Below are 15187 nucleotides of genomic sequence, written 5' to 3'. Positions count from 1 at the left end.
GAGATATTTATATATCTGACCACCCTTCCTAGCCTCAAACCTGCTGCCTCTGTTTATCACAATTCTCAATATTTAAGCTATGTTACTAAAGGGTATTTAATCTGTCAAAACTGGCATTTTAACTCTTAATAATTGCTATCTAATGAGTAGAAAACACTCTTCTTGAAATGGAGTAAGTCTGGAATGGTCTGGAAAAAAATACCAGGGGATCACAGCCTTGAAAAATCTGAAGAAATTGGCCAAGAAGCTAATAGACATGATAAAATAGTAAAGTGGGAGAGAAAATAAACAGTAACTAAAGGCATTTCTATACACCAGCAACAATAAACTGGGAAATAAAATGACAAAAGATATTTCATTCATAACAGTAACAACAAATACAAGTGAATGAAATGAGGTTTTGTGAAATGCGTTCCGATTCGAAGACTAAACTGTATTGGGTGCTACAGAAAAGGCCCCAACAAATGAAGAGGCAAGAGACATTTCCAGATGGGAAAATCAACATCATAACGCGGGCTGTTCTCCGCAGGTTAATTTTATACATGCAATGCAAATCCAGCCAAAACGTTAATATGCTTGGAAAAACTATATGTGGTTATCCATAAAAATGCTTCTAAAATTCAGTCAAAACAGAAGCATACCAGAAGGAATCGAGCTGTCCACGCTTTGAGCCGTATGTCAGCATCTGCTAACAGCTCGTACACAGCGAGGCCACTCCTGCCGTCGGTCACAGCGCTGCGGCAGAGGATGCTGAAAGAGGAAGCAGTTTTCTCAGCCCACCTCCCCTGGCCTCCCTCGCCGGTCCCTCCCTCACCAGATGCCTTCCGGTGGGGCTGCTGAATGCACTTCAATTTCTCCTGTTTATAACAGGACTGCCAACCTTGAACTTTCCTGCAGGTACAGTTTAGAAGTGATGCAGCCCATAAGCAGTACAGGAAAAAGAACCTTTCCTCTGAGTTCTGAGTTGCACCTCTCAGGGCTGCCTTGCTCACCTTCTCCGACTGGCTTTAGGGGATATTTGGTTTAGTCATCGGGAGAAAGAGCCCCAGGACCAGTAACGTCTGGTCTCTAAGACATAGCCTTCTTGGAAGTTCACCACTACCGTCAGTACCTTTGGAGATTAAAGCTGCCTATAGACCACACAGCAACCATCTCACACCGCATCAGCAGCAGGGCTGGGAAACCCCAAGTTTGCCTCTGGAAGCCCAGTCTGTTCTTCCAAATCCTTCCTTCTTCGTTCTACCAGTGGTGCTCCTTCCCCCGATCCCATCAGGACACACAGAGCTCAGGAACATTTCAGAGGTCATGGTTTCAAACCAGAGACTACAGCTTTGTGGTAAAACCCACAAAGGGAGTAATTTTTTTTTTTTTTTTTGTATTTTTGCCTTTTCTAGGGCCGCTCCCGCAGCATATGGAGGTTCCCAGGCTAGGAGTCTAATCGGAACTGTAGCCACCAGCCTACGCCAGAGCTACAGCAAAGCAGGATCCGAGCCACGTCTGCAACCTACACCACAGCCCACGGCAACGCCAGATCCTTAACCCACTGAGCAAGGCCAGGGATCGAACTTGCAACCTCATGGTTCCTAGTCCAATTCATTAACCACTGTGCCATGGGAACTCTGGGAGTAATTTTTTTTGTTTTTGTTTTTGCCTTTTCTGGGGTCATACCCATGTCATATGGAGGTTCCCAGGCTAGGGGTCTAATCAGAGCTACAGCTGCCAGCCTACACCAGAGCCACAGCAACATGGGATCTGAGCTGCACCTGCAACCTACAGCACAGCTCAGGGCAACGCAGGATCCTTAACCCACTGAGCGAAGCCAGGGATTGAACCCGCAACCTCATGGTTCCTAGTTGCATTCGTTTCCACTGTGCCACGACAGGAACTCCAAAGGGAGTATTTTTTGAGGAACATCTCTGATTTCATTCCCTCTAAAGCAGCAACTTCTCCGTCTATAAATATAATTTGGAAGTAGAGACATACGAAAAGCAAATGACCATCTCTGGGAAATATTTGAAATAATTAATGCAATATTTTGGGGGTGGGAATTAAAATGATATAGTGTACAAAAAGAGCCATGGTTTGTGGCATATATTAGAAACTCAATAAAGTCATTTTCTTTTACCTTCTGTGCATGTATGTGGGTATAAATACATGTGTCAAAATGCATTTCTTTTGGATTCAAGCATAACTTTGGGAGTTAAATGCATTAAGTGACTCAGATTTAGCTTTATCCTTATCCACTATTCAGTTGTTACTAGGACTGGACTAACAGTAATAACTTGATTGATTGAATCATTAACAATCACTTCACTTTTGGAGGACAGGTCAGAGTTATCACACCACTATTCCAAAAAGTGGAGTTTCTACTAGCACCACTACATTTCTGTGGTGATGTTGCTTTGGGGGTTTCTTTGGCGGAAGGGGGTTGTGTATAGGTTCTCTCTTTTTCTTTCTTCCTTTCCTCCTTCCTTCCTTCTTTCCTTCCTTCCTTCCCTTCTTTCCTTTTCTTTCTTTTTCTTTCTTTCTTTCAGGGCCACACTTGCAGCATATGGAAGTTCCCAGGCTAGGGGTCAAATCGGAGCAGTTGCCGACTAGGGGTCGAATCAGAGCTGTAGCTGCCAGCCTACACCACAGCCACAGTAACCTGGGATCCGAGCCGAGTCTTCAACCTACACCACAGCTCACGGCAATGCTGGATCCTTAACCCACTGAGCAAGGCCAGGGATCAAACCCACGTTCTCATGGCTTGTTAACCTGCTGAGCCACAATGGGATCCAGGATATTATTTTTCAACAACATAGTTAGACCTCACTTGAGAAACAATGGAAAAGATTCAAACCTCAGCCAGAGAAGCTGCAATGTTGAAAGGATCTGTCGTTTAAAATAGGTTTTTATGGGTCAAATACTTTCCTGTTGCACCATATTTTTGGACTCCAGTACTTGTAGCCGGGGTCACCCCCACTTACGCATTTGACATGCAAAGTAGAGAGAACGGAAATATTTCAGACAAGTGAAAAGATACCATGGGACTTTCCTGGGAGTGGTTAAATACAATACCAGTGATTCCTAGTCTAATGCAATGGTGTCTTGGAAATTTAATGACGGAGAACTTTGGTGTTGCCACCATGTCTGAAGCCAAAAGGATCTGCAGAATATCATGCACGTCTCTGCCCAAAACGCCATTCAGACAAAGGTCCTAGAACAATGCTTATGGCTTAGGGAATCCTGGAAGGGAGTGCTTTCTTCCTTTAGTTTTGAACTCACTTCTCTGCTTGACATAGATAGTGTCAGCCTCTTCTGAGACATTCCAGAGGCACAAGGGTCATTAGGAATGTTTCTTCCTGTCCACTGAGCCATCTCTACCCTGTGGAGCAGGAATCAAGCTGTGATCTGGAAGGTGGGAGGGGTCAGAGAGCTGCACCGGTGAGTGGGCTTGGATGGATGGGCTATGGAGAAGTTGTGCCCCAGGCCCAGGGCCCAAGAGCCTCCAGGACTTGGGTGTTGAGGTGACCCACCCATCTGGGAGCGCACATCCCAGTGGCTGCTGATGTCACTGAGAGACGAAACTCATATTTTCAGATAATGACAGAACATTCTGGGGAACTTTTCTGTGCCATCTGGTGCTCCTATTAAAAATGCAAATATAATAACATTCTTTGGTTTTAAAATAATAACCCCAAGAGAAAACAGAAGAACAGATTTTTTTTTTTAAGATTCTGAGAAGCCGTCACAGCTAATTTTTTAGGGTTGCCGAGAGCATGATGTTAATTTAATAACCATTTTATCAATGCTTATAAAATTTTCCATCCTACGCTCCCCAAAGAAACTCTTTTCATACATTCTTTTCTTTGAAAAACAAGAAAAATGTTCAAAAATGTCATCTCAGTTTTGACAAAAAGCAACATGGATGGAGAGCTTTACACAATGTTCAAGGTCTTGGCCAAGAATCGGGAAGGTTCACGGTGACTATCCACCTGCTCTCTCAAAAGGTTGTGCCTCCCAGGGCCCCTTTTCTACAATTAATTGCATGTGAAGGATTTCCTGTTGTGGCACAGTGGTTAACGAATCTGACTAGGAACCATGAGGTTGGGGGTTCGATCCCTCCTGGCCTTGCTCAGTGGGTTAAGGATCCGGCGTTGCCATGAGCTGTGGTGTAGGTCACAGACGCTGCTTGGATCCCGCGTTGCTGTGGCTCTGGCATAGGCTGGTGGCTACAGCTCTGATTAGCCCCCTAGCTGGGGAACCTCCATATGCCGAGGGAGCGGTCCTAGAAAAGACAAAAAGACAAAAAAACTTTTTTAAAGTTTCATGTGGAAACATCCCTTGCACTGATTCTGTAATTAAAGCATACTCTGAACATCAGCATATATCGTGAAGTATTATGCAAAGAAAACAATTTTTAATAAATCCTTGTCAGAGCTCTTGGAAGAGATGACCTTCCTCAAGGTGAATCGGAGATGCCTTGGTCAAATTATTTTTCACCTGACGATCACCAAACACTAACTGTCCCAGGTCTGAAGGGCATGCTGTGAAGGCAGGTGTCTTGGAGAACAGTCTCATTCCCTACACCTAGCACCCATGTGCTTGGCACGGCGTTTGTGGGGAGAATACCGAGTTCACTGCCCCACGTGGGGGTGACCGAGACTAAAATTAAAAGGTTGTGCTGCTTCATGGGAATCTGAGCCAAAATGGTAAGTAGAACATTCAGCTTTTCAAGAAAATGCAACACTGCCTATGGAGAAGGCTTCTGATACCTGTGCTGGGAGAGATGCTGAGTGGCGCAACGCGTCGCCACTGGTTTTCAAGCCCGCCCTCAAAAAGGAAACAGCTTTCCAAGCCAGATTAAAACCAAAGTTCCCAGAGCTGACCTCTGACTGTTCAGTTACAGAGGTTCCCCCACCTCCGGGGCCGGGGTCGGGGGGGACCACTTACCTGTACTTGCAGCTGTAGATGTCTGCCCAGCCTGCCAGCATGGCCCCAGGACTCTGCACATGCACAGTGACCTCAGACAGCTGGTCTGCTTCCGTGGCATACTCAAGCATGACCACATAGTGGCCCACCCGTGGGACCCGCAGCCGCAGGCGCAGTTCCACCTGTTGCAGAGCCAAGCAACAGACTGAGATGTACGGAGTGTGTTTGCATGGGCAACAGTGAAAATGGGGCCGAGCGGACCGCTGCTAGGAGTTTTGTATGTTCTCATAATGGGAAAGGTGGCCCTCTAGGTGGGATGCCAGGAACAAATGCAGGACGCCCCATTAAATTTGAATTCAGATAAACAACACATAAATACAATTTAATCCCAATTCAGATTTAATGGAGCATCTGGTATTTTCACTAAGTCTGGAGACTCTACTCGTGGGGGCCTCTGCTTCTACTACCCAGATATTTGCTCAATTTCTCACGGTGAAAGATACTCCAAAACTTGAGGTAGAAAGGCATGTCCAATGAGAGGTAAAAGGAACGGAAGTATATCGTGAAGCTCTTTAATTGTGCTTTGATTTTTTTTTTTTTTTTTTTGGTCTTTTTGCTATTTCTTTGGGCCGCTTCCACAGCATATGGAGGTTCCCAGGCTAGGGGTCGAATCGGAGCTGTAGCCGCTGGCCTACGCCAGAGCCACAGCAACGCGGGATCTGAGCCGTGTCTGCAACCTACACCACAGCTCACGGCAACGCCGGATCGTTAATCCACTGAGCAAGGGCAGGGGCCGAACCCGCAACCTCATGGTTCCTAGTCGGATTCATTAACCACTGCGCCACGACAGGAACTCCCTTGTGCTTTGATTTTTAAAAAGGAAACTAGGAGTTCCCTCGTGGTACAGCAGGTGAAGGATCTGGTGTTGTCACTGCAGCAGCTCAGGCCACTGCTGTGGCACTAGTTCATCTAGTTCGATCCCTGGCCTGGGAACTTCCACATGCCACAGGTGTGGCCAGAACAAACAAACAAAAAAATAAATAAATAAAAAAGAAATTCTAAATTATACAGATGCAAATACTGTAAAGTGATCTACCCCACTCCTGTGAAGATGACTGATAACAGCTTTAAAAAAGGGAACTTTGATAGAACCAGTGTCAATCTGGAAGGATCTTTCCCACTTTGTGGCACAAAACTATCCTTATCTAGTTATTGGTGAAGAGGATACACACACGTTTTATGGGTGGTGTTACTGAACTTCAACTTCATAAAAAAAGGTGGGTGCATTGAATCTGTTGTCTACATAAAACTGGAAGGAATAACTAACATGCCTGGTGTCAAAAAGGATTCAAAATGATTTAGTCAGTATACATTTACTAATATACTTATTAAACACCAAGCAAAGTGACGGATATACAATGGTAAACAAGACGAACTTGGTCTCTGCCCTCAGACAAACTTTAATCAAATAATTAGATCATTAGACAAATACAATGTAAAATGAGATATATGACAAATGCTGAGAAGAAGGACTAGGGGAGTGCCTGAGCTTATCAGGAAGATGAGTAGGGAGGGGCTGAGCACTGGAGGATGAGGAATAGATAACTGGACCAAGAGAAGAGGGAAAAGCATTCAGGCAGAAGGAACAGCCTACGACATACCAGGCTGTAGGGAAGCCTATACTGTAAGTCCAAGCAATTGAAGGCAGGCCACACTGGCAAGGAACAGAGAGCAGGGGGAGGTATGATAAAATTGGGGGGTGAGAGGGGTGAGCTTAGAGGCCACTGAAAATTTTCATCTCCATCCTAAGAGCAATAAGATGCTATTGTAATGTTCCACTTGTGTATATGTGAGGGTGGGGTAAGAAAGTCAGTGATGATCAGATATTTCTATCAAAGTGAGGATGCTGATTATAGGATGGAGGACAGTTGGGAGATACAATAAGCAAGACCTGATACGGAAGAGCGAATGAGGAGGCTACTGCTGAGATCCTTATGCAAGATGTCTGGACAAGAAAGACAGATGGAGAGAAGTAGAAATATTTTAAGTTTGGGAAGTACAGTCAGGGGTGGGTTGACTTTGATGGGGAGAGTGGGATAAGTCCTGGATGACCATGAGAATTCTGCTTCTTGTGTGTAGAGGGATGGTGGTACCATTTTCTGAGGTAGGGACCACTAAAATGGAATCCGAAATCACTCTGAGACATCTAAGAGGCAATGTCAAGAAGGAAGTTGGTTATGCTGCTCTGCATACATAAAGGGAGGCGTGACTGGACATACCAATTTGGGAGTTATCTGTGTAGATTTGGTCTCTAACACAACAGACACGGAGAAGACTGCCTAGCAAGAGACTGCTGAGTAAAAAGACAAGGGCAAAGGCTGAGCCGCAACAAATTCTAACATTTAATGACTAGTCAGAGAAGGATGCTCCTGCAAATTGTATTTTGAGGAAGCAGCCAAGGGAGGTAGGAAGAGATCCAGGACTACTCTTGAATTATGAAAAACAAAGAAAGAGAGTATTTTTAAATGGAAAGAGTATTCAACAAGTATTAAAAGCTGCTGAGAAGTTAAACAGATGGATACATGAAGGCTGGAAAATATCTATTGGATTTAGCAACAAGGGTATCATTGGAAACCTTGGCCTTCCCCAAAAAAAAGGTAACAGAGTGGGAGGTGAAAGGCAGACTATGTGGGTTGAGGTGTGAGCAGAAGGTCAAGAATTAGAAATTGTGAGTGTAGACAATTCTTGGTTTTGAAAGGGTGAAGAGTAATTGGTTGGTGGCTAAAAGACTGTGGGTGGGGAAACGAGGGTTTTAATAAAAATAAAATAGAACTCAGCATTTTTTAAATGAAGGGTGACTTCCAGTTCAAAATGCACAGGAATTCACATTTACTGTACCCCTTCTGCTCCAAGAGACAGCAACTATGGATAAAATGTTTTAATAGAAAAACAAAAAGTTATGCTGGGGATTAAAAGTAGGCAAATGGGAGTTCCCACTGCAGCTTAGCGGTTAACAAACCCAACTAGTATCCATGAGGATAAGGGATCAATCCCTAGCCTCCCTCCAGTAGGTTAAGGATCCGGCATTGCCGTGAGCTGTGGTGTAGGTCAAAGACGTGGCTCGGATCCCAAGTTGCTGTGGCTGTGGTGTAGGCTGGTGGCTACAGCTCCAATTCAATCCCTAGCCTAGGAACTTCCATATACCATGGTGCAGCCCTAAAAGGCAAAAAACAAAAAAACAAAAACGGAGACAGATGATGGAACATAAAGAAAAGAAAAACCTGAAATGGCACTGTGGCTGAAGTCACGGGCCTGCTGTCCCTTGGTTTGGAAGCAAGCTGTGTGCATCAGCAGTTCAGCACATGCAAAGTAAGGAGAACTAAAAATGCTCCATATGAGACAGTGGCCAGATCCAGGCTCATGTTTTGAAGGCAAAGGACGAGGGTTCCCTTAAATCATAAAAAGCTGAAAAAAATTATTGACAATATGGGTTTCAGCTTTACAAAAAAGCTATGGAATTTGGGAGCCAAAGATCAAAGATGAGACCGCATGACCAAGAATTAGGTTAAGTACCCACTAACTCCATCTCTGAATCTATACTATCCCCAGCATCACAATAATAGAGGTTGGCACAATGTAATGCCTGGCTCCAGGCTAAGGGTCCAGAGAACCAGAGAAGCACTATAAAACCACTAGCCTCAGACGGACATAGAGAAAGTAGGAGAGATAAAAACATCTCTTTCAAAGTAAGCTGATAAGCAAACCAAATCAACCTCCAGGAGTTCCCATCATGGCGCAGTGGAAACAAAACCGACCAGGAACCATGAGGTTGTGGCTTCGATCCCTGGCCTTGTTCAGTGGGCTAGGGATCTGGCATTGCCGTGAGCTGTGGTATAGGTTGCAGATGCAACTCGGATCCCGAGTTGCTGTGGCTGTGGTGTAGGCTGGTGGCTACAGCTCTGATTAGACCCCTAGCCTGGGAACCTCCATATGCCATGGGTACGACCCTAAAAAGAGAAAGAATAAGTAAATAAATAAATATCTTTTAAAAAAAAGAAAGAAAAAGAACATCCATGTATTCCAAAAGTCTTGAAGAAGTCACCCAGAAAGCAGCACAGAGAGCCAAAGAAATATAAAATATGAAAGAGCAGCTTGGAGACAGATTGAGAGGCTCTAACATTCTTCCAGTCTGACTTCCAGAAAAGAAAATGTAAGGGCTGGCAGCCAAGTAATATATATATATATACAGACACTATCTGATAATGTCCCAGGATGAAAGACATGACTCTTCATATTAAAAGTGCATTTGAGTATTAAACTAATAAACAAAAATAAATAAATCTGCACCTAAACACATAATAATGAAATTAACAGAATATCACAAACCAAAGTCTATCCTAGAACTTCTGGTTAAACATACTGGATTTAGCACACATATTTATTAATCCTCCCTCTCAGAAATCCATGAAAATAAGGGTAAATATTTTTAAAATCATAAACCCACAAAGAAAAGAAAATAGCAAGGAGGAAAAGAACAGAACAGAGAAATACAAAAGTGGGGAAGCTGGAAAGCAAATGAATGTTAACTAATTGAACAGGCTAAAAAACACTGAAATCTAAGTGTCTGTGCGTGAGTGTGCATACGCATGTCTGTGTGTGTGTGTAGGGCCTAGGCTGGGGTGGAGTTAGAAGAAAAAAAATCTAAGAAATCTCCCAAAACAAAAAACAAAGAGAATGGAAAGGTGGATTAAAGATAAAGAAATTTATCAAAGAAATAACTCAAGACAAGTTTCCCAGAGAAACCGTCAGGCTGAAAGGGTCTGCTGAGAGCCCAGCACACTGGTTGAAACATTACCTCTATCAAGGTACATCCTTGTGAAATCTCAGTACAATGAAATAAAGAGATGATCCCAAAAACTTTAGGAAAGGAAAAATAGGTTGTATCCAAGGGATTGGAATCAGAATATAACTTTTCAACAGCAACATTTGAAACTAGAATGGGGACATGTCATCAAATTCTGGAGAGAAATGATTTTTGATCTAGAATCTAAATCTAAAAAAAGTAAAAAAAAATCAAGATTGAGAGTAGAATAAAGATATTTTCAGATACGCAAGGTCTAAAAAAAAATATGTACCTCCTACGTGTCCTTTCTCAGGAAGCCATTGGAGGATATACTGTACCAAAATGAGAAAGCAATTTTTATTAAAGGATGACGTTCCAATAGTCAAGATAAAGAGGATCCAACACAACTGAATGAAAAGAGAATACCTAGGATGGTGATGTGGTGATGAAAAATCTCAGACTATAACTGTGCCTTGGGCCAAGAAACTACATTCCAAAGCAAAGAGATGAAGGATTCTGAGAGACGTCTCCAAGAAAAAATGGAGCAGAGGAAAAAAAAAAAAAAAAAAAACAGGAAGGGAGGGTATGTGATTATTTGAACTGAGATGAAATTTATAATCCATCTGAAAGTCTGGCAGAAAGAGTTAAAATAAAACTTCTGGACAAAAATAAGTTGGAGATCAGTTGATAATGGGTAAATAAGCATCCTAAAGTTCATGTCAAGAATAAGAAAATAGGGAGTTCCCATCATGGTGCAGAGGAAACAAATCCAACTAGGAACCATGAGGTTGCAGGTTGGATCCCTGGCCTTGCTCAGTGGGTTAAGGATCCTGCATTGCTTCTAGCTGTAGTGTAGGTGGCAGATGCGGCTCGGTTCTGGCATTGCTGTGGCTATGGTGTAGTTTGCAGACAGGGCTCAGTTCTGGTGTTGCTGTGGCTGTCCTGTAGGCCAGCAGCAACAGCTCTGATTAGATCCCTAGCCTGGGAACCTCCATATGCCATGGATGTGGCCCTAAAAAGGCAAAAAAGAAAAAAAAAGAAATAAAATAACAAATACTGAATAACCTTAGACTTTGTTGGAAAAATTTATACTTAAGAACATATTTTAAATTGTTAAGGATAATCACAAATACTGGGAAATAATCTACACCTAAAAAACAAGCACAGAGATAAAGAAAACTGCCTCAATCAAACAGAAATCGGGACATGTTTTTTAAGAGAAATAAAAAGCTACTAAACAAAATAAGTAAGATGATAAAATAAGTCCAAATATGTCAGTAATCATAACAAATATAAATGGATTGAAGTCATACGTAAAACAGAGATGATCGGATTGAAATATTTTAAAATCTAGCTACGTATTGATTTACAAGAGACAGAGGCTTGCCTGGTGTACAACAGGCTTGACTTAAAAAGATGAATTGTCCAGATTCTCTTTATCACAGAGAATAAAGGGAGACTCAGCTGGCAATGAGTGCTGGAGCTGGGAGGTAACAAGGGAACGAGACCAGAGCAGCCTTCAAGGCAGGTCTGTGAGACAAAGAGCTACAATAAGCAAAGGAGACAACTCAGTAGACAGAGAGGAGAACACAGAGAGAGAAGGGAAAGCCTCTGTAAGACAGCCAGGTAGCTCCTTTCCTCATGGGTTCCTGGGAGACCTGAATGCACTCATTCCTGCCCTTGGAATCCTGCTAGACCGCTCTGTCTCTAGAAAAAAAAAAAAACAAAAAACAAAAAAACCCCACTCCTTCATATGAGTGAGATTTAGTGGGCTGCTCTTCCTTTCAGTTCAGAGACTGAATAGAACATAGAATAGCAATATGGCTAATAGTTCCTGAGCAAGCCTGGTATGCAGGGCATCTCAGCAAGAGCCCTGCATGCAATATTTTATGGAACAGTACCCACAAGGTAGCTACTCTTCTTTTCCTTATTTTGTATGTAAGTAAATTCAGGCCCAAGGAGACTTCACAGCTACTTAGGGGTGAACCAAGAAATGACCTAGGTAGTTTCACTCCAGAACTACCCCCTTTAGCCACCACGCTACACCGTTTCTCCAAAATGAAGAAAGGACTACTCTGCATTGCTCTAGGAGGCTTGTGAGGACCAAAAGTTAGATATTATAATCAATTAGATTTGGGCTTAATATAAAGAAGGACTTTCTAATAATGACAGTTTATTTAAAAATGGATTGTGCTACCTAGAGAAGAAGTGAGTCCTCCATCAAGTTAAGTATTCAACAGAGGCTAAATGAATAAATACCTGACAAAGGATAACGTAGAAAGAATTCTTTCACAGGAAGGGACATTAATTGATTCCTAAGACCTCTTTTAACTCTATTAGTCTCTGAATTTTAGCAGAGTGTATCTATTAATGCTGTGCAACAGCTTTCTTTGATGGCAAAAATAGTCTACAATCTGTGCTGTCCAATAGGGTGGCCACTAGACATATATGATTATTAAACACTTGAAATATGGCTAGCATGACTGAGGAACTGCATTTTTAAAATTATTTTTTCTTTTTTTACAGCCACACCTGCAGCATGTGGAAGTACCCAGGCTAAGGGTCAAACTGGAGCTAGAGCTGCCAGCCTGTACATAGCCACGGCAACGAAGGATCTTTAACCCACCAAGCCAGGCCAAGGGTTGAACTGGCATCCTCACAGAGACAAGATCCAGTCCTTAACCTGCAGAACCACAATGGGAACTCCTGGAACTGAATTTTTAGCTTTACTTAAGGTTACTTAATTTAAATGCATATAGCTTCATAGGCCTAGTGGCTACTGTATCAGACAGCACAAGTCTGTAAGCATTCAGATAAAACAATAAAAAGGACTGTTGAATAAAACTGGCCAGTCCAGGGCTTAGTTTTATGCATCATGCAAATAGCACAGCTCAGTGCTGCAGACCTGGCCTAAGTTAGGCAGGACACATCCTGATGAATCACCAGCATTACTTCCTGGAGTTCAGCCCTCCCCAACTGCACCTCCCTGCTGTGTGGGAAACACACACACATGCACACACGTGCATATTTGTATACATGCGAATGCATGTGTGTGCAGCTGTACACACACACACATAATGGGTACGGAGACAGTGGACTGGGTATTAGAATGGAGAGGAAGTAAGATCATTTCATTTTTCTTCATGCATATTTTATTTATCCATATTTTACTTGTTAAAAGAAATATATTTTTTGTAAAAAAAAAAAAAAGACTTCAAATAAAATGAAATGAGGACTAAAGAAATCTCCTTAAAATCTTCTAACTGCTACCTTGAAAATGCTACGAATGTAGTTATACATCTTAAATGGTCAATGAGAATCCATACAGTATGCATTTTCATTCCACGGATTTAATTCCCCAAATGGAAATTTTCCTCAAGGATACAAAACAGAGAATATTGTAGAAAGTAAGAAATGGAAATATTGTGGAGGAAATTTTATTTCAGTGTCTTCATTTTGAGGTAATGAGTTCTTATTCATATTGTTGACACACAGTACTTCTAACTCAAATCTTAAAATAGTATAGTCTTAAAATGGTTTGGAGGCTGAAAGAACTGGAAGAAAGGTAATGCCAAGACCTGTAGTTACCTGTCCTCTGAACCATAAGGGAGGTGCCTTTGGGCGTAGCCATTCCAGATTCTGAGCTCAAGGAATTCAGCTGTTACAAATTGCCTGGCCTGAGGGGATGAACAGTAAGTGAGCGCTGCATCCTTTTAGGGTAAGCTGTGTAATTTCTGGAGGCCTTTTAGAGAGATCTTGCCCTGAATCAGGTAGAACAGGATGCTCCCTTATAAGTCTTGAGAATCAAAAGGAAAAGATTCTGTGGTCACCCATGTTCCCCAAGGGTTTAGAACATGCTTGGAGACTAGTTCTAGCTAGTTCAGTGGGGTGGACTGCCCAGCTCCAGCCCGAATCAGGAACTCGTACACCATTAATTAACACCTCGGAGGAAGTCTTCCAGGTTCCCCTAAGTGTAAGAAGCAATTGCGGCCAAGGGTTTTCAGCAGACAGATGAAGAGGTAGTAATAGCTTTGACAGTTGAGAAAAAGCTGCCCCACCTCTCTCCCGCTGAGGTCTGCCATGACTGGGTGTCCGGGGGTGGGCTGTCTCACTGCCAAGGGTCTTGGCTCCCCATCAAGCAGGAAGTGGCTGGCCTCACAAGCCAGGGCACAGGGGAATCGGGTCACTGGCAAATGCTGGTAAAGCAAGCAACTTCAACAACAACAACAACAAAATATAATAGTTACAACTGAGAACATAACACAGAGCATCACAGCGCACCCCCAAGGCTCATATTCATTCCATTCATTCACTCACTCACTCATCCTTCTTCTACAAACCCTTACTAAGTGCCAACCCCAGGAATCAGGTGGTAAGTTCTCACTGGCAGGAGGAATGGAAGAAGCAAAAGTCCACAAACCTAGATTCCATTTTAAGCTCTTCCCCTCATCGGATGCATGACGCTGAGGCTATTACTTAGGCATGCATCGCCACTTGCAATGCAAGAGGATGAGAATCACTCTTAAGCCCCAGCTAGGGTGTGCATAGCACTTTATGGGTCTTACATGGAAGACAGTCACTGCCACAGAAAAAAACCACAATTAAGTAATTAACCAGAGCATCCTGCTGCAGTTGTCATGCTGACGCCTACTGAGAATCCTTGCACCCAAGGCCCCCCTGAGTTACAGGACCCTGATAATGCACCTGCTGCCCATACTAACTTCTCCTGGGGAGGTCCTGTGTCGGCACACGGCTCTGAGACTGGCAGTTGCAGCAAGGGGGCCTCATAGTAGTCCCTGGGGAGCAGCACCAGGTAGTCCTAGGTATAAATAAGGACGAAAAGCATGATTACTCATTAGGAAGGCAGCCCCACATTAGTCATAAAATAGCTAAACATACTAGCTAAATTAATAATAACCAGGTGAAGCTCTCTAGTTAAACTCTCCTTATCAACTGATTTGTTCTGAGTCATCAGAACATACAGAGCCACCTGTAACAGCGCTTTAAGCATTGGAGGCAAGTGCCTCAGGCAAACATTTCTATTTTCAAATCTCGGGAAATTTTACCATCTCTTTTGGGTTGCTTATAAATTCAAAAATAAAGATGATGACAAACTGTCAATTGATAAAATGTTTCTTGGACATACTAGTTGCCTTCATCTCTATAGAACCTGAGCTGTAGGTCGTGTACTACTGCTTCTTCTTTTTTTTTCTTTTTAGGGCTGTCCCTGCGGCATATGGAACTTTCAAGGCCAGGAGCCGAATTGGAGCTGCAGCCGCAGCCTATGCCACAGCCACAGCAACGCCAGATCCCAGCCACATCTGTGACCTACGTTGCAGCTTGGGGCAATGTCGGATCCTTAACCCACTGAGGGAGGTCAGGGATCACACCTGCATCCTCATGGGTACTAGCCACGTTCTTAACCCGCTG

General features: G+C 43.0%; 1 protein-coding gene across 5 annotated transcripts in view; it reads right to left on the bottom strand.

The window, feature by feature from the left end:
• LAMA3 (laminin subunit alpha 3) overlaps positions 1–15187 on the bottom strand; it is a 253893-nt gene that overhangs the window by 114138 nt on the left and 124568 nt on the right. For 3 of the 5 annotated variants that reach the window (XM_084958209.1, NM_001444325.1, XM_003482045.5), the window contains 4 exon segments: positions 14479–14576; positions 13816–13969; positions 4936–5096; positions 642–750 (listed from right to left, as the gene is read on the bottom strand). In XM_084958209.1, the coding sequence (XP_084814335.1) occupies positions 642–750; positions 4936–5096; positions 13816–13969; positions 14479–14576 (522 nt within the window). 5 annotated transcript variants of the gene reach the window in all.

Source organism: Sus scrofa, chromosome 6, assembly GCF_054392235.1.
Source record: "Sus scrofa isolate SSC_HxYL_T2T_F1_AM1 chromosome 6, Sscrofa_HxYL_maternal_Yorkshire_Landrace_v2.0, whole genome shotgun sequence".
Classification (NCBI taxonomy): Eukaryota; Metazoa; Chordata; class Mammalia; order Artiodactyla; family Suidae; genus Sus; species Sus scrofa.
The sequence above is the reverse complement of the archived record's forward strand: the minus strand, read 5'-3'. Positions and strand labels throughout refer to the sequence as shown.